Genomic DNA, 19,360 nt, shown 5'->3' on the forward strand with positions numbered 1-19,360 from the left:
CATCAATAAAGTAGTGGCCGGACAGATGCCTTTTAAAAACAGATGAAGGGATGCCCTCGTGCATTTCCTTCTGTATATCTCTTTCATTTAGTCAGTCATCCTCTTCTTACAGAACACGAGCCTTCAAAGTTTAACAAGTGCCAAGAAAGCACACTAATCATATTTTTAAAATTCACCACAGCATCATTTCATACAAATATGTCCACTGTGCACAGTTAGTCACTAATTTGGGCTTGGGTAATATCAAGTAATGCAGGTAGATCACGGAAGGCATTGTTGTTTTTTGTTGCTATAACCCAGAGGTCAGTAAGGGAACAGGATGACTGTGCTTACATCACTTGGTGATATTTTCAGCATCAAGTTCACAGACTCCTAACACAGTTGGGGTGGAGGTGGGGGTCTTGCCAGATAAGCAAGTGCGATCTTAAAAGGATCCCCACTCGTCCTGCTTTTTCTTTATTGTTGCCATAGGGAAGGAATAAGTAAGCTGTAGGGATAAGCACAGACAGAATGTCGTGGGCTCCAGGGTCGAGCCAGGTTTCTGTGATACATAAATTGCCGGTGTCTGCTAAAACGACACAGTCAGAGACCCAAACTTGTCTAATCTGAAAGGGGAGGGCAAGATTTTACCAACTCTGAATGTACAGACACCACATCAAAAGATCTTGTTAAGCACATGCTTTCCTCTCGCCGAAAGTGCGCATTATGGAGCAAAAAGTGTGGTTGTCTCGTATTTAGACTTATCAACTACAAAACGAACGGAGCTTATTTAGAATTCCTAGACTTTCTATTCCCGAAGTACGGAACTTGGTTTACAAATCTTCTCAAATGTCCCGGCCATACCTCTTCTGTACAAAGCACTTTATGCCGTTTATCATCCTGTACACTACCTAGAGGAAACGTTTCCTGACCCCAACTGTATGAGCTGCCACTATAACACAGCACAAAATTTCTATAATATTTTTTTTAACAGACGCTGGAGTCAAAGCTAACCTGCCACACAGAGATCTATCATATCAGGGGCACGATGAAAATTGGAAATGCACATGGAGCTGGGAACTGTTCTTTCACATCTGCTTGGAAAATGTCCTGGATATGCCAGTTTTCCAATTGCCTAATTTTATGTTTGCGGATACAATCTTCCCTCAGTTGTGTTTCCTTTTTTTTTTTTAAATATGTCTGTATTTATTGTCCGGTACTTTTATGACAATTACAGCCGAAGAAAGAGATGAATGAATAAAAGAAGGGGGTGGGATTGACTGGAATCTGGATTCAGGTTATCTAATCCAGCAAAACGGTTTGTATAAACGGATTGGAGGGTTTATCCCACAAGTCAGTATCTTTGAAGGCTATACAAGCAGATCAGGGATTCTAGCCAATGCCAAAAGAAATGTGAAGCAAAGGACCGAAGCTAACAATATGCTGCAGAGGGGCTACGGGGCTTAAGGAGACACTGACGGTTTGTAGAGCATGCTGATGTTGAGATCCTTCGGAAAGATTCCACAATCCAATTGGTTGCTGTCTCTTTAGTGTTTCAGAACTCCTTCCATATGCGCCAACCAAAATAATTTGCACTTTTGCAATCACTGCATGATTTCTGCATTACCAGGGTTGCCCTCGACTATAATTCTCACACCTCACAAAATACCTTGGCGGGAAGTAGTGCATTCTGCGAATTTGACAGCAAACGGATGCTCATGTCTTTTACCCTTTTTCCTCGCTTTTCCATACAGCAGAGAACTGTGCAATAAAAAATGTGCACGTTTTATCATTTTTTTGTATATAAGCAAAAGTAAACTTCAAAAATAAATATGTACAAATGGGTATCATGTCCATTAAACCAAATCCAAAACGCACCACCTAGGAGTTAAGTTAAAGTAGTAATTTGGTAGAGGGAGAACCTACCTCTTCCAGCTCCCAGAAGGATCGCATAGATGTGCTGGCGGACTGGGCGATATATCACAGCCTGTCCTGGAAGCTCGTGATCAGATTCATCTTCCAACGTGTTGCTGCATTCAACCTCTCCGTTACAGAGGACGTTGCAGACCATCGAATTGTCCCCACGGTGGTGCTGCTCAATGGCTATCTGTAGCAGTAAGAACAAAATGGAATGCTTTCTTCACGAATATTGGAGAAAAACAGTCATATGTGAGAGATATTTGTTTAGCAACTGCATTTGTGAAAGACACCTCTGAGGTCGGTGTGAGCATATTTGTTTCCGCTACACCTACATATCAGAGACTATCTGTTGTAAATACCTCCATCAACAACAGCTCCTCTGTTAAGCATGGTTGAGGTGCCCTATGATGAATCATGCCACGAGATGGTGGCTAAGGACTACCGACCTTAAAAGAGAGTACATTTTTCTTTAACAAAATCTGGACTACAATAATATTGTTTTACTAGTTAATCCATCCACTGAGTACTCGTGGTTATGATTTATGAATTTGGGACGCTACTAGTTGTTCCAGTTCCCTGTTGTCTCTTGTGTAATATCACTTGGCAGAGTGTCAGGCTCCACAGATCTAGAGGATTATTACATCCTTTCAAGGCTGAATGTAGGGACATATCTGCAAACACCCCTGGAAATTACCTTCGTTCCTTAGGACAAATACTGCAAAGGGCAATGAAAACTTGGTGACGAGGGGTGATAAACACAGCAACATGGGGTAACTCCATTTAAAAAACAGACTAGAATAACTATGTCGCGCACCCACCCCGTAGACTCTACACAATAAGCGCTAGTGCAATATGAATAAGAAGAAATCAACGAGCCTATACTGTGGATGCTCTCATCTTGAAATGCACCGCTTAAACCCAGGAGAAGATAGATGTTGAGAAACAAAACTCTGGAGGAGCAAAGGTGGATCATCGCCCCAGGCACAAACTCGAGTAAGAGGCTGGTTTCCTCCAAACCAGGAATACAAGTAATCAAAATACTCGGGAACTCATGTACAATTGTGGGAGTGTTTTTTGAAAGACGATTCCTTTGCAACTCATCCTCAGTTTTGTGCGGTGCCTGGTAAACAAATCCGATGCAGTGAAAAACCACAATTCACTCCTGCGCCGAAACAGCAAATCCAAATAGTTGCATTCGTATTTGTAGAATGTCTAATTTTATTTTTGTATTGTATTTGTATCCCTGCCCCTTAAAGTAAGGGGGTCTGTAAAACAAAAATATAATACACATCATACTAATGACATCATGACATCGGTGTGACGAGTCTGTGGTCCACTGAACAACACAATCCCCCTTCGCCCCAGCTGTGATACAAAGAGTGACAACTGTTCATCTCTGACAGTTTCCACTTTGCGAAAGAGTACCGCCTCCTCTGACAGTTCCATAACCTGTCAGCTCAACTGCTGTGTGTAAAAACACATTGACAGAGCTAATAGATTTTGCACCGATGAAAGGAATCCTCTGGCAATGCTTGAGGTTGAGGTTGAGACATGCCAACTCTTTTAGTATAGAGATATAAGGAGCAGACATTACCCGCCTCCCTATATAATAAGGTAGACGTTATTTTTGGACACAATGTCCGTTTGTCATGCAGATGCCAGCTGGGAGCTCTGGTATCAGCTGTGATAATTTGTACATAAGGACAAATGTGAATTCAGCAGTGCACAATTGCATCTTTCGGGTCATACAAATACACAAAAACAATAAATTAATGACTTGCTGGGCTTGAAGAATATTAAAATATATTGCTATGCAATAAAAGGGAGTCTGCAGGGTTAAAGTGGTGACCCAACACTTTCTCTGTCTATTCCAAAGCAAGGAAGTGCCAACGCTGCATTATGCCAGCCTGCTCAGGATTAGAACTATGGTACACAATGAAATACTAAGTCAAACATGAAAGGAAACACACACTAGCCTGCACAGCAGAAAAAAGAACAAACACGCCTGTGACTAAACCACTGAAAAGTCCGAGTGGGTCTGCTGCAAAAGTATGTTTTCAACAGAACACATTTAGAATCCACAATTTCTATGCACGAGTAGGTCAGCAAGTCAATGCTTCCTCACTTAGCATATTGGAACCTGCAATCCATGCAATGCCAAAGAAAAGTCAGAAATAAATGAGCTCCCAAGCATGCACCTGGGAATCTTGACAAAGCTGCATATAACAAACAAGTGCATTCTGGGACTTGTAGTCTATGTGTTCCTCTTCCTCAGCTCTTGATAGTGTTTTTTTCAAAGGAATCCCCAGAAGTGGAAACCGCATCATAAGGACATGAAGCAGCTTGACAACTCTATAAAATACATTCAAGAGCTGAACAATTCTTAGCCTGTACACAAACACCTTTAGAGAGCAATCTCTGATGACTTCTCAAACTAAAACAAAATAATTATACGGCGCAAGAGGATGGTCATCTCAGCTTGTGGGGAGCAGGTACAACGGAGGGCTAAGCAACATCAGATCGCTGCATGGAAGGACAGAAGGGTGTGGTGGGAGGGAGCTATGAACGGTGTGAAAAGAGCACTGGAGAGGACAGGAGACAGCCTACACATACACTCCTATGAAGTGCTTGACAGCAAATTAACAAAAAAAACATACCTCTGCCATGGTAGGCAGTGGAAGGACACTGGCCAGTAGCTAGTGACCGGAAGCTTACTTGGTCCAAGCTCCACACCAGGCAGGGATTGCAAAGCAGAGCAGGAAGTGAAAGTGGATGACGTGGAGACAACGTGCTGGCCAATCAGAAGCATCTATATCAATATGAGAGGGACTGGGAGGGTGACGATTGCCCTTTGGCATTTTTACCATGATGTCTCTGCCTTAATATAGGATGGTCTTTCGCCAAGTGTGGCACTTTTTTGCATAGCTGTTCATGTAAGTTTCACATTTTTGGTACTTTTGAGTAGCTAAGGTTTCTTTTGGTCCTGATGAAACGCCACTAATCCTTAGGGACGCTTGAGGCATGAAACATGTCGACCCACTAGGTAGGGCTGAAGTTAATATCCTTTTCCCTACTCCCAGATACTCCCCCAGTTTTTAACCTTATGTGCGATCCACCATTCACAATAAACTGGTTGTAAGGTGGTTCCTGAGCCAATTTTAGTTGTTTCTAGCTCTCTGTCTCGCTTAGTAGGTCTGATTATTTTCCTATTATCCTTGATGGCACGCACTCCAAAAAGATCTCCGGTATAGAGCCCCCTCACAGGGGCCCGTTGGGCACTGCAGAGCCAGCATGATATCCAATGGATGTGTGAGGGTTTTAGCTTCTAAAGCTAGAAGTGCCCTATTTCTTCTCTTGTTCTGTCACCCAGGAACAGTGCAATCAGAAGCATCTACTTTAGAGCAACCACTGTACCAAAGTAGGTTTGCTAAATCACCTGTCATGTGTGCCTCAAACAAACTATCATTAGGTACTGCATCCCACCTCTGGGCCTTCCTGGTCTCTCTTCTTCGAACTTTACTATTCATGAATGTGCCTGTCCCAGCACCCTCAGTTTTCTGAACTTGCCTTTTTTGCTCGATTCTCCATCAATGCAGTTCCCCATCCCTATCCTTAGATTTCACAGTAATTTAAAGATGCTCTTTTCTCCCATGGAAGATTTCATGTCATTATTTTGATCCCGGACTGCTGGGCATTACTCTTGTTTCTCTAGGCATCACCTTGTCCTCTTCAGTACCTGCTTTGTTCCTCGCCAACCACAGGACGCCTTAATACTTCCCATTGGCAGTCAGCTCTGAAGCATGGGGTTCAGGAGAGGGAGTCCAAACCCCTCACCATCCACATAGAACCACCATGCACTTAGATGGGTACAAAGGATCAGGGCATGCTGCCATTGCCTTTACGTGCCTGTCTCTTGGATCTATCTGGGCCATAAGAACTCTTCTTCTTTGACCATGCCACTACATATGGACCTCCAACCTCGTCAATAGCATCCGTGGAGTTCTCCAATTTTTGCCCCTGAATCCAATATCCCAAAGTTATGGAAGTAAACAGTTTCTTGGGCCACAAAAATAACATCAGAAGGGGGTATAAAGATCTCCAACTGGCATAATATTTCCCTCAGAAATAAACAGAGTTCCCTGCTTTTCAAAAATAAATACAAAAAATTGGACTATAAAGTTTAAGTGAAGAATTCTCACGTTGTCCCTGGTCTGATGCGAGTACCCGTCCTGCATTCATTTTTTCGTTCTGGTACGTGTAGATGTATATCTCTAACAGGAAAATCAATATATGGACAAAAAAAAAAGGAGTGATAAAGGACTCACATCTGATACGGAGTATCTCAAGAAGTGAGAAGTAGATTTTTTAAACAGTTTATTCTTATATTTATCATTTTTTTATCAATTTCTTAAAAATTAAAATGGTTATTTTAAAAAATAAGGAATTCAAAGCCTCAGCTGTATCAATAAAAAGACACTTCTGATGAATATGTCTTGCTATATTCAAACATTACTGCCTGACTACCTAAATAATCTAATACCTCTTGGAACTGTAGATCATCAGGCAAATGTATGAATAGAAAAACAACCATTAATTAAAACAATAGTCATTAAAGAGTAGCTGTTCAATCTTGCATTATTAATTTAAATCTATTCAGTTATTAATACTATAAATATTAATCTCCGTTACATCACAAAGAATATAGTAACCCATCATGTATTGGTAATCAGGCAAGCAAAGCAAAACTGCTATGAAATGTAATACGCTGCCAAAATGTGTGAGGCAGATTAAGGGTTTTCTCTTTTAAAAAAGACCTTTACATTTCAAACTTTGGCAACTTTTAGTGTTTAAACTTCCAAACCACGTGATGCACTTGTGTACACATAAATGCTTCACAAACTATGCAGAGAAGCATCACAAACTCTAGCATGACCTCCGACAAGAAGCTAGCTATCCGTCAGTCTAAAGCTTCCCGCAGGAAAGGCGACTCTGCATAAATCTCTCCTAGTGCCACGCCTGCAAACACCTGAGTGGCATTCTTCACACTTCAGAGTTTTATAGACTGTCAACAGCCTTAAATTATGACAAGCATGGAGGTCTCACAAAATACGCTATTAAAAACATGTCAAATTGATGAAGGAGATTTATGACTCATCTATATAACTAGAGGCACTTAGAAAACAAAAGGTATAAACTGCAGCCATAACAAAGAAGTTATTGCAATTGGGATGAAGGAAGTGGCGTCCCTAACGCGCAGATGTTGGGAGGGCACCCAAGCATAGGCAACAAGTACGCCCGCATACTCACAATCTACTCCGTGCACAGGCACACACAACCATTCGAAACATGCAAGAACATTCACACCCACACCCAACATTACAAAAAAAACAAAAACAAAAAAAACTTAACAGGCAAATGCCTGGATTAGGACCTCCACCTCCTCTCATTGGCTGACCTTCCATCAATGAGAGGAGGCAGCAGTACCTTATTCGTCACAGACTGGGATGGGGTCAGTGAGACTTGCTGACCTCATTCCCACTCTGTGACGGGCGTCACTGATTGACACAGCCCAAGGCACTTCAGAGTGACGATTGCCCTCGTCATGAGGGAGAGGCTCACAGAAGACTTTGCCGGAAAGAGGAGGTCACGCCCACCGAGCCGTGAAATCTTCCGACTGCCAAATTTTAGCCTATGCAGCCAGGCACCTGCGCATTTTGCACATGTACAGCGCCTTGATGCCTGATCCAAACAAAAAGGGTGTCTTGTCAGGCTAACCTGTGCTCAGCCTGACGGACCTTTTCAGGCGTCACAACAAAGTGGAGCAGCGATGTTCATCCGCCCTTAATGAAAGGCCGATGCTGGATGAAGGGAAAGCCACGCTGAATTACTCTGGCTGACACCTAAAAATCTTTACGCGACACAGATTAAACTGCTTTATATCTGAAAGCTTCTCTGCTTGCTCTGCCCCTCCCCCCGAAATGTGTTTAGTGTGTTATGTATTGGTTAGGCATGCCACAATATACCTTATTTCTCATGTATCTAACAAGACTAGTGAGGCAGAAGAGAATAACACTCCATGTACACGGGGCTTGTATTTCTTGAGTGCTGTCAGAGGGGCCACTGGGGACAATAGGGGGACTGGCATGCCTTGTGCATCTTTGCGCTGCATTTCTCTCCGAAAACTGAACTGGCATTATAACTCGGCCTTCAGACAGGTCGGGCTGGGAGCTGTTTTACTATGAATTTTGGATTCCCTTCTACCTCGCAGAGCAGACCAAAGGATTCTGCCATCTCTGCTGGAGAAAAGCTTAGGCACCCCAGCACTACTAGAGTTCAATCCATGAAACTGGATCACAACCATGTGCACAAACTCATCAAATGGGCTCCAGCACAAGTGAAGACAATGGCTTCAGTATCACCTAAGTACTGATAAGCCTCACCTGGAGATGTGCTTTGACAAGTGATGAGGACTAGCTGCTTTGCCTGGCAGGGATTCTGGCATTTGGTGGAATAGTAATAAAACACATTTTTACCAGAACAGATGAGGATCATTCTACTATGTACGCGAGAGGTGATCTGTCCTCACTATGATCCTCCTCCTGGAGAGGAGGATGGAGCTCAGTAATGAAAGGTGGAGTTTATAATATTATTGAGTGCTGAAGCTTCATACTCTCTGCCCCTTCCTTAAGGGGAAGTGATGCACAGCTCCATCTTCTTTCTGCAATGCTATACATTAACTCATTAATTGATAAGTGATCTATTCATCTAGGATTGTGGGGCTTAGATTTTGTGAATTTTTTCCACAGGACAGGAAGACACCCAACCCTGACCGTTGACAAGAACATCTCAAACATATTAAAAAGCACATATTTGCTTTTTAACCCCTTGTGTCCTCAGCCACAATCAACGTGTGCAGAGTACAACTGTGAGCCATCCTGGCACATGAGGCAAGAAATCCCTATGGTGTGGGCACCAAAGGGATTTCCTGTAACTGAAAATAGCCTCAGGAGCTGGGGAAGAGCTTCCCCAGCACCCAATGCTATTTCAGTTTTTTCACTGAAATGACGATCAACGTGGTACAGCATTTTTATCGGCAGAAGTGGGGCAATGCTGGGTGGTAGGAAGTTTGTGGTTTCCTGTGGATTCTGGAAGTTTCCATAAAAAAATGCATGGAAAATGTTTTTTTTTTTGTGAAAGTTTGAGGTTTGCAAAGGATTCTGGATAAAAGAGCCTGGGGTCAGCCACGCAAGTCAACCAATCCCGGATTCCCCGAGGTGTCTAGTTTTTAAAAAAATGTGAAGGTTTGTTAGGTTTTCCTAGGTGCCAACTGAGCTAGGGCCCAAAAACCACAGCTACCCACTTTGAAAAACCAGGTCAGATATGTGTGGAAAAAGTTGATGTATCCATTGTGAGTTTTGGGCCATGTCCTCTTGCCTGGGCCATGTCTGTTGCGGTCACTAGGCCTACCCACACAAGTGAGGTACCATTTTTGATCATAAGACTTAGTAGAATGCTGGGTGGAAGGAAGTCTGTGGCTCCTTGCAGATTCCAGAACGATCCATCACAGAAAAGGGATGGTTGCTGGACCCATGTTTGTTTTAATTTCCCCTCATTCATTTTAACTCGTGAAGCGCTGAGTCGCCAAATCACCACGCCCCAGGGATGCCAGTCTACAAAGGACTACCAGCAGAGCATCTGCCCAGCTTCTACATAAGGTAGTGAGTTCTGCCTTTATTTTCCTTGTAAGCACCGGCGTGCTATTTTCAGGAGGATCCTGGCTCCTGCATCATTTCTCTAGCACCATTTGCAAAAGGCTTGTGTCTTTTTTAACTATTTTGTTTTATGCTTGTCTACGTTTCTCACCTTCAATTTAGTTGCTATTTCTTTACCATTATTTATACTCGGCAAGGGAACTTGTGGCAGTATATCACGGGTTGCTGGATTCTTGTTTGTTTTTATTTCCCCTCACTGATTTTAATTTGCACTGAGAAGCGCCCTGTTGCCACACCCCTTGACAGCCCCCTTCCCCGGATGACAGCCTACAATCGAACTGCCACAGTGCGTTCGCACAGCAGATGTGCGCAGCAGGCGAAGGCGCACCGAAGGCACCCGGACAGCGCCTAGCACCAGCCCCACTGTCCATTTTCTGCCCCACCATTCCACCATGCATATATATTCAAGTGAAGAACTAATGAAGTATAATTCTTCAGGTAAGAAATCCCACTGCACCATCTTGGAATCTGTTGCCATTATTCTGTAACTGGCTTCTTTTGTAAACACCAGTCACTTGCTCGACCCTACACAGTTCAGGTTTAGAAGCGAGCATAGTACTGAATCTGCCCTGACCTTGGCATCTGAGGAAATAAGATCTCTCTAGACAACAGAGGAAATGCTGCCTTGATTCTCTTAGATCTCTCGGCGACATTCAATAGGTCAATCATGAACTTCTGAGTGACCATCTCCACTCCATGGAAATCAGAGGAGCAGTGCTTGCTTTCTTAAAATCCTTTTTGTTGGAAAGGGAAAAAAAATTCACCTTGTAAAAATGTGCATTCGATCCCTTTTTCCTTCCTCGTGGAGTGCCACAGTGGTCTTCCCTTAGTCCCACCCTTCTTAATTTATATGTCACTACTTTAGTCAGGGTTATAAAATCTTCTGGCTTTTCAGTAATATCTTACGCTGACAACACTCAAACCATAGTCTTGTGTCCAGTGATCCTGATCATACTGCAGCCAGGTTCCACGACTGTATGATGCACGTAGGCAAATGGATGAACAGCAATTGCCTAAAATTAAACTCAGAAAAAACTGAGGTACTCTTTTTAAGCAATAACACTTCCTTTCGGCCCCCCACCTGGTGGCCTCCAGAAATGGGTACACTGCTAATGCCATCATGAAGTGAGGAATTTGGGAATTCTCTTCGATAATAGGCTGAACTTTGAAAACCAAGTTAACACTGTGACATCATCTACTTTTTATATTCTAACAATGCTCAGAAAAATACTTACATTTATTCCAAAGGAGCTGCAGAAGACTGCTGCCACTACCCTTGTACTATCCAAATTGGATTACTCTAATATACAGGGAGTGCAGAATTATTAGGCAAGTTGTATTTTTGAGGATTAATTTTATTATTGAACAACAACCATGTTCTCAATGAACCCAAAAAACTCATTAATATCAAAGCTGAATATTTTTGGAAGTAGTTTTTAGTTTGTTTTTAGTTTTAGCTATGTTAGGGGGATATCTGTGTGTGCAGGTGACTATTACTGTGCATAATTATTAGGCAACTTAACAAAAAAATATATATACCCATTTCAATTATTTATTATTACCAGTGAAACCAATATAACATCTCAACATTCACAAATATACATTTCTGACATTCAAAAACAAAACAAAAACAAATCAGTGACCAATATAGCCACCTTTCTTTGCAAGGACACTCAAAAGCCTGCCATCCATGGATTCTGTCAGTGTTTTGATCTGTTCACCATCAACATTGCGTGCAGCAGCAACCACAGCCTCCCAGACACTGTTCAGAGAGGTGTACTGTTTTCCCTCCTTGTAAATCTCACATTTGATGATGGGCCACAGGTTCTCAATGGGGTTCAGATCAGGTGAATAAGGAGGCCATGTCATTAGATTTCCTTCTTTTATACCCTTTCTTGCCAGCCACGCTGTGGAGTACTTGGACGCGTGTGATGGAGCATTGTCCTGCATGAGAATCATGTTTTTCTTGAAGGATGCAGACTTCTTCCTGTACCACTGCTTGAAGAAGGTGTCTTCCAGGAACTGGCAGTAGGACTGGGAGTTGAGCTTGACTCCATCCTAAACCCGAAAAGGCCCCACAAGCTCATCTTTGATGATACCAGCCCAAACCAGTACTCCACCTCCACCTTGCTGGCGTCTGAGTCGGACTGGAGCTCTCTGCCCTTTACCAATCCAGCCACGGGCCCATCCATCTGGCCCATCAAGACTCACCCTCATTTCATCAGTCCATAAAACCTTAGAAAAATCAGTCTTGAGATATTTCTTGGCCCAGTCTTGACGTTTCAGCTTGTGTGTCTTGTTCAGTGGTGGTCGTCTTTCAGCCTTTCTTACCTTGGCCATGTCTCTGAGTATTGCACACCTTGTGCTTTTGGGCACTCCAGTGATGTTGCAGCTCTGAAATATGGCCAAACTGGTGGCAAGTGGCATCGTGGCAGCTGCACGCTTGACTTTTCTCAGTTCATGGGCAGTTATTTTGCGCCTTGGTTTTTCCACATGCTTCTTGCGACCCTGTTGACTATTTTGAATGAAACGCTTGATTGTTCGATGTTCACGCTTCAGAAGCTTTGCAATTTTAAGAGTGCTGCATCCCTCTGCAAGATATCTCACTATTTTTGACTTTTCTGAGCCTGTCAAGTCCTTCTTTTGACCCATTTTGCCAAAGGAAAGGAAGTTGCCTAATAATTATGCACACCTGATATAGGGTGTTGATGTCATTAGACCACACCCCTTCTCATTACAGAGATGCACATCACCTAATATGCTTAATTGGTAGTAGGCGTTCGAGCCTATACAGCTTGGAGTAAGACAACATGCATAAAGAGGATGATGTGGTCAAAATACTCATTTGCCTAATAATTCTGCACTCCCTGTACTCCACACCAATATGTAGCAAAGACTTTTAAACCAACTGCAAATGCTGCAGAATGTGGAAGCTCGACTACTGACTGGGATTCCCAAGCATCAGTCGGCATCACAGGCCCTCGAAGAGCTTCACTGGCTTCCTTTTAGAGGTGCACTGGATTCAAGGCCTTATGTATTGCTTTCAAAGTACTTCATAACTCTGGCCCTGACTATCACAAACACAATTTGTCCTGGTACATACCTTCCAGATCTTTTGCTCGTTGACAGCCAAGAACGTAAGTGTTCCTAAATTCAGGAAATTCCCCTGGGAAGGCAGAAGTTTTGAAATCTGCACTGTCAAACTTTGGAACACACTTCCTCTTAAGCTGAAGGAAATGACAGGTCTTCTCCGATTTAGGAAAGCATTAAAGACATGGCTATTCTGCCAATTGTTTTCCTTCAACCTCTGACTGCATCCCCAGTTTAATTTCAGCTTTTTTTTTTTTTTATTACATCCTTAGGTAGTGGCAGCACCAAGACGCCTCCGGCCATTCAAGCATATTATAAATGTATATTTCATATCTGAAATGTGAGTATATTGTGTTTTGTTTGAGTGAACGTTTGAGGTTTGCAAAGGATTCTGGGAAAAACAACCTGGTGACACACAAGTCACCCCAACCTAGATTCCTCTAGCTGTTTTGTTTTTAAAAAATGTGCAGGTTTGCTAGGTTTCCCTCAGTGCCAGCTTTGCTAGGGCCCAAACACCACAGCTACCCACTTTGCCAAAAATGGGTCAGTTTTACATGGAACAATTTGAAGTATACATGTTGTGTTTTGGGCCATTTCCTGCCACGGGCACTAGGCCTACCCGCACAAATGCGGTAACATTTTTATCAGAAGACTCAGGAGAATGCTGTGTGGAAGCGCTTTTGTGTCTCTCTGTAGATTCCAGAACATTCCATCATAGAAATGTAAGGAAAATGTGTTTTTAGTCAAGGTTTGAGGTTCGCAAAGGATTTTGGGTAAAACAACCTGGTGACAGCCATGCAGGCCACCCCATTCCAGATTCCCCTAGGTATCAAGTTTTCCAAAATGTACAGGTTGCTAGGTTTTGCTAGGTGCTGGCTGAGCTAGGGCCCAAAAACCACAGCTACCCACTTTGCAAAAATGGGTCAATTTTGAATGGAAAGATCTGATGTATCTATGTTGCGTTTTGGGCCATTTCCTGTCGCGGGCACTAGGCCTACCCTCACAAGTGAGGTACCATTTTTATAGGGGGACTTAGGAAGACACAGAATAGTAGAACAAGTGTTATTACCTATTGTATTTCTCTGCATTTGCACCTTTCAAATGTAAGACAAGGTGTAAGAAAGAATTCATTTTGAGAAATACTCTCTAATTCACATGCTAGTATGGCTACCCACAAATTGAGAGAAATGCAAATAGCCCCTGCTTCCAAACTCCATATCATGTGCCATTTCGGAAATACATAGATTTCCTTGTTACCTATTTTTCACTATTTATATTTTACCATATGAATTGCTCTATACCCCGGTACACAATGAAAAAACATTGCAAGGTGCAGCTCAGTTACTGGCTCTGGGTACCTCGAGTTCTTGGAAAACCTACAAACCATATATATAGCCACAACCAGAAGTATCTAGCATATGTAATGGTATATAGCTTTTGTAAATTGGCCATTGTGATGCAAAGTTACAAAAGAAAACCGTGTGTCACAAATGCCCATTATCTTCCCCACTGATTTTCAATATTTTTTATTTAAACACATGGTTTCTTTGGGAAAACCTTGAAGGATCTACACAAGTGACCCTTGCTGAATTCAGAATGAGTCTAGTTTTCAGAAATGTATAACTTTCCAGGATACACCATGGGTTTCACCCCTGTTTCCACCACAAACTGGAAGGAGGTTTAAAGCACAAAAATAGGAAAAATAAGCTATCTCCCAGTAAAATGTTAAAACTATGCTAAAAAATGTGGTTATCTGAATCAAGACTGCCTGTTCCTGACAACTGGGAAGATGGTGATTTTAGCATTGCAAACCTTTTGTTGATGCTATTTATAAGGAAAAACAACAGGCACTTTCTTCTGCAGCACTTATTTTCCATTTTACCTCCCCCCCTACAAAAAAGTTATATTTTGGCTAATTTCTTGGTCCCTTCCAGGGAAATCCACAAACCCTGGATACCTTTAAAATACCAAAGATGTTGAAAAAAAAAAAAGGATGTAAATTTGGCGTGGATAGCTTATGAGGACAAAAAACATTGTGGCAGCCTAAGCGCAAACTACCCCAAATAGCCCAAAAAAGACTTAGAGGGTCATTCTGACCCTGGCGGCCGGTGGCCGCCAGGGCCACCGACCACGGGAGCATCGCCAACAGGCTGGCGGTGCTCCAATGAGCATTCTGACCGCGGCGGATCAGCCGCGGTCAGAAGCGGAAAGTCAGCGGTCTCCCGCTGACTTTCCGCTGCTCTTTGGAATCCTCCATGGCTGCGGAGCGCGCTCCGCAGCCATGAGGATTCTGACCCCCCCTACCGCCATCCAGTTCATGGCGGGAAAGCCGCCATGAACAGGATGGCGGTAGGGGGGGTCGCGGGGCCCCTGGGGGCCCCTGCCGTGCCCATGCCAATGGCATGGGCACGGCAGGGGCCCCCGTAAGAGGGCCCCGAAAAGTATTTCAGTGTCTGCCTTGCAGACACTGAAATACGCGACGGGTGCCACTGCACCCGTCGCACCTTCCCACTCCGCCGGCTCGATTACGAGCCGGCATCCTCGTGGGAAGGTCGTTTTCCCCTGGGCTGGCGGGCGGTTTTACTGGAACCGCCCGCCAGCCCAGGGGAAAACTCGTAATACCCGCCGCGGTCTTTTGACCGCGGCGCGGTAAATTGGAGGGCGGGATCCTGGCGGGCGGCCTCCGCCGCCCACCAGGGTCATAATGAGGCCCTTAGTCATTATGACCCTGGCAGTCTTCTGACCGCCAGGGTTAACGTGGCGGTATCACTGCCAAAAGGCTGGCGGTAATGACAGTAAAATTATAACCATGGCCATGATCCCTCCCATAGACAGTCAATGTGCCACCCCAACCGCCAGCGCGACATGGACACCGAACACGGCGGAAGCCACCTACAAGCAGGTAGAAGACAAGAATCCGCGCACCATATTATGACATAGCACACTGCCACAATTTCCGGGGCGGTAGCAACAACACCAAAGGCCTGGCGGAAACATATCACTTAAGAGGAGACACTCACCTTCAGGGACACACAGGAGTCTGCAGCCGCCATGGAACCAGAACTGCAAGTCTTCCTGGTGCTGTACCACGCCATGTCCATCCTGGAGCACCAATGCCAACGAAGACGACGACTGTGAGTACAGCAACCTAGCACACAAGGGAGGGATGGTGGGGGATGTGACACACACACACACACACACACCATACACACACCACACACCCAGAAACAGATGCACAGGAAAATAACAGTAACACAACCCAGGAGTAAGGAAACCCAGGATGAATACACAGTTCCAACCACTGTATTCCTGTTGTATGAATATGTAAAATGCAAAAACATGCACAACAGCAGAAATAAATACATGCAGGCCAAAGGCCAGTCCAAAGTCACAAATGCCCACAGGGCAAGGTCCAAGCCCCAACCTGACTCCTGACAACAACGGGACTCCATTGTTCTGGGGCATCATGTTGGAAATGGACCGGCACATCAGGGGGCAGGGAGGTTGGGGGGCACCTATTGGGAGGGGGCATCCTACCCACTGGTTCTGGAGGGGGTTCCTCCCCATTGGATTTGGGAGGGGACTTCCTGCCCACTGGGTTTGGGAGGGGGCTTCCTGGGGAGTGGGTTTGGAAGGGGGCTTTCTGCCCACTTGGTTTGGGAGGGGGCTTCCTACCCACTGGTTCTGAAGGGGGGCTTCCTCCCCATTGGGCTTTGGAGGGGGCTGCCTGCCCACTGGGTTTTGGAGGGGGCTGTCTGCCCACTGGGTTTTGGAGGGGGCTGCCTGCCCACTGGGTTTTGGAGGGGGCTGCCTGCCCACTGGGTTTTGGAGGGGGCTGCCTGCCCACTGGGTTTTGGAGGGGGCTGCCTGCCCACTGGTTATTGATGCTACTCCACGGCCTCTGGTTCCAGACGCTTGCTCCGCGGCCTCTGGTTCCAGACGCTTGCTCCGCGGCCTCTGGTTCCAGACGCTTGCTCCGCGGCCTCTGGTTCCAGACGCTTGCTCCGCGGCCTCTGGTTCCAGACGCTTGCTCCGCGGCCTCTGGTTCCAGATGCTTGCTCCGCGGCCTCTGGTTCCAGACGCTTGCTCCGCGGCCTCTGGTTCCAGACGCTTGCTCCGCGGCCTCTGGTTCCAGACGCTTGCTCCGCGGCCTCTGGTTCCGGATGCTGCTCCGCGGCCTCTGCTTCCGGATGCTGCTCCGTGGCCTCTGCTTCCGGATGCTGCTCCGTGGCCTCTGCTTCCGGATGCTGCTCCGTGGCCTCTGCTTCCGGATGCTGCTCCAGATGGGGTTCCCTGGGCACAATTTTGAGTGGGGGCTCCTTGGCCATGGTTTCGTGTGGGGCCTCCTTGGTCATGGTTTTGTGTGGGGCCTCCTTATCATGGTTTCGTGTGGGGCCTCCCCGGCCATGGATTTCTGTGGGGCCCCCTTGGCCATGGATTTCTGTGGGGCCCCCTTGGCCTTGGATTTCTGTGGAGCCCCCTTGGCCTTGGATTTCTGTGGGACCTCCTTCTTCTGGGATTTGGGTGGGGCCTCCTTGGCCCTAGGTTTTGGAGGTGGCCCCATGGTCTTGCCAGTCTGTTTGGGAGGAGGCAGCACTTTAGCCCTCCGTTTTGGGCGAGGGAGTGTCTTTGGTATGGGGGGCCGGCTTTGCACTCATATGCCCCTTAGTGGCAGCTGGGACTTTGGGGGTGGAGCTGTGTCAGACTGGGTGCTTGAGTTACTGGGCTGCAGTGGTGGGACCTTCCTCTTACAGGCAGGAGGGGGGGAGGGAAGAGGTCAAAGCGGGCAAGGAAAAGCTTCTTAGGGACAGGGGCGGGATGTGGAGGAGGGATGGGTGTGGAGGTGAGTGGTTGTAGAAGGAGGAGGTGTGCTGGACTTGGGTGCAGGTGCAGGTGCATGGACCGTGTGTGAGGTGTTTGGTTTTTGGGAGTCTGAGTGCGAGTGTGTGTGTGTCACAGGAGAGAGGGCAGACGGGGTGGGGGAGGACAAACACGCCACGTGGATGGATGTTGTGGTAGCGTCTGCAAGTGAGGTGGGTGTGCTGCATGAGGTGGTGGTGACTGCACATGTGGTGTGTGGGGTGCATGTGTGCGGGTCTACTGTGTGGTGACTGAGGGCAAGGCTGTGCAGGTGGCAAGTTCAGGGACTGTTGATGCAGTGCATGCAGGTGTGAGTGCTGATGTGACTGTGAGGGAGGAGGAGGGGAGACAGTGGAGGCAGTGGATGATGTGTGTGCATCTGTGTGTTGGCTGTGTGAATGCTTGTAGACTGAGGTTTGCTGTTTGTGTTTGTCTGTATGAGTCTTGTGTGTTGTTTTGGGTGCATGCTCATCAGAATGTGTTCGTTGGATGGGTTGGGGTGAGGAGACTGGAACTGGGTAGTGGTACTTGGAGGGGGGAGCGGATGAAATAGGGACACTGCTTGCCGTCAGTGAAGAGGCCAGAGCGTGAAACGGTCTCTGTAGGGCTGCCAACCCATCGTGGATGCCCTCCAGGAAGGCATTGCATTCCTGCATCAGGGATGCCAGCCCCTGGATGGCATTCACTATGGAGGACTGCCCTACAAAGATGTATCTCAGGAGGTCAATAGCCTCCTCATTGAGGGCAGCAGGTTCTGACTGGGGCAGGGCCTGAGGCGAAGGAGATGTCCACCCTCCTGGATGAGCGGGCATAGGCAACTCGGGGGACAACTGGGGGGGCGGGGCTGTTACGGGGGTGGTGGTAGAACCTGTAGCTGGGGCGGTTCCATAGGAGTCTGCCACCACCAGGGAGCTCCCATCGGAGGACGAATCAGAGTCAGTGGTGTCACCTCCTCTCCCCGCCGTGGTGCTCCCCTCACCCTCTGTCCCACTGGTCCACTCAGCGCCAGTTGAATCTTTCTCCTGGGTCCCATGGGCTGCAGCTCCCCCACTCCCCGGTGTCCCTGCTCCTTCTCCAGATGATGCTAATGCACACATGGACAGGATGACAAAAGGAGAGGGGGGGAGAGAAAGGGAGCACAAGGTCAATCTCAGCACCAACAGCACAGATGGCAGACACATCACTATCACACACTGAGACTGAGAATGGACAGTATGGACCACACTGGCATACCACTGGCTAAGTAACACAGCAGGTAGGAGCCAAACACTGCCAGCTACACACTAATTGGGACCAGCTAAGCCCTGTCTGAGGTGGAAAGCCACCTACCTAGCTATCTAATTCATGCTTTCCACCCTATTAACCTGAGCTGGACCATGCAGCAATGTCTGAACTGGCATATTAGGGCATCCACTGACTAGTACCCAAATCCCATGCCAGACAACAGAGATGGTTGACAAACACACTGCACTCTCCCCCTTGTGGCTACTGTGATGTCCTCAAGCGCCCATCCAGCTCTGGGTAGCCCACTGCCAGTATGCGGGCCATTAAGGGGGGGGGGGGAGGGTGTCAGGTTCTGACGGGCACCCTTCCCTCGTTGGGAGGCCATCCCCAGCTGGGCACCCATGGTCTTCCGAGTCCAGCATCTTAGATCCTCCCACCGTTTCCTGCAGTGGGTGCTCCACCTGCTATAGACCCCCGGGTCCGCACGTCCTTGACGATGGCATACCACAACCCCT

General features: G+C 46.3%; 1 protein-coding gene across 2 annotated transcripts in view; it reads right to left on the bottom strand.

Annotated features, from left to right (window-relative positions):
• The window catches only part of FAM120B (family with sequence similarity 120 member B), a 1,000,164-nt gene that overhangs the window by 842,985 nt on the left and 137,819 nt on the right, over positions 1-19,360 (bottom strand). For both annotated transcript variants that reach the window (XM_069235018.1, XM_069235019.1), the window contains exon 3: positions 1,906-2,086. In XM_069235018.1, coding sequence (XP_069091119.1) covers positions 1,906-2,086 — 181 coding nt within the window. The remainder of the gene's footprint in view (positions 1-1,905; positions 2,087-19,360) is intronic.

Source organism: Pleurodeles waltl, chromosome 5 (genome assembly GCF_031143425.1).
Source record: "Pleurodeles waltl isolate 20211129_DDA chromosome 5, aPleWal1.hap1.20221129, whole genome shotgun sequence".
Taxonomy (NCBI): Eukaryota; Metazoa; Chordata; class Amphibia; order Caudata; family Salamandridae; genus Pleurodeles; species Pleurodeles waltl.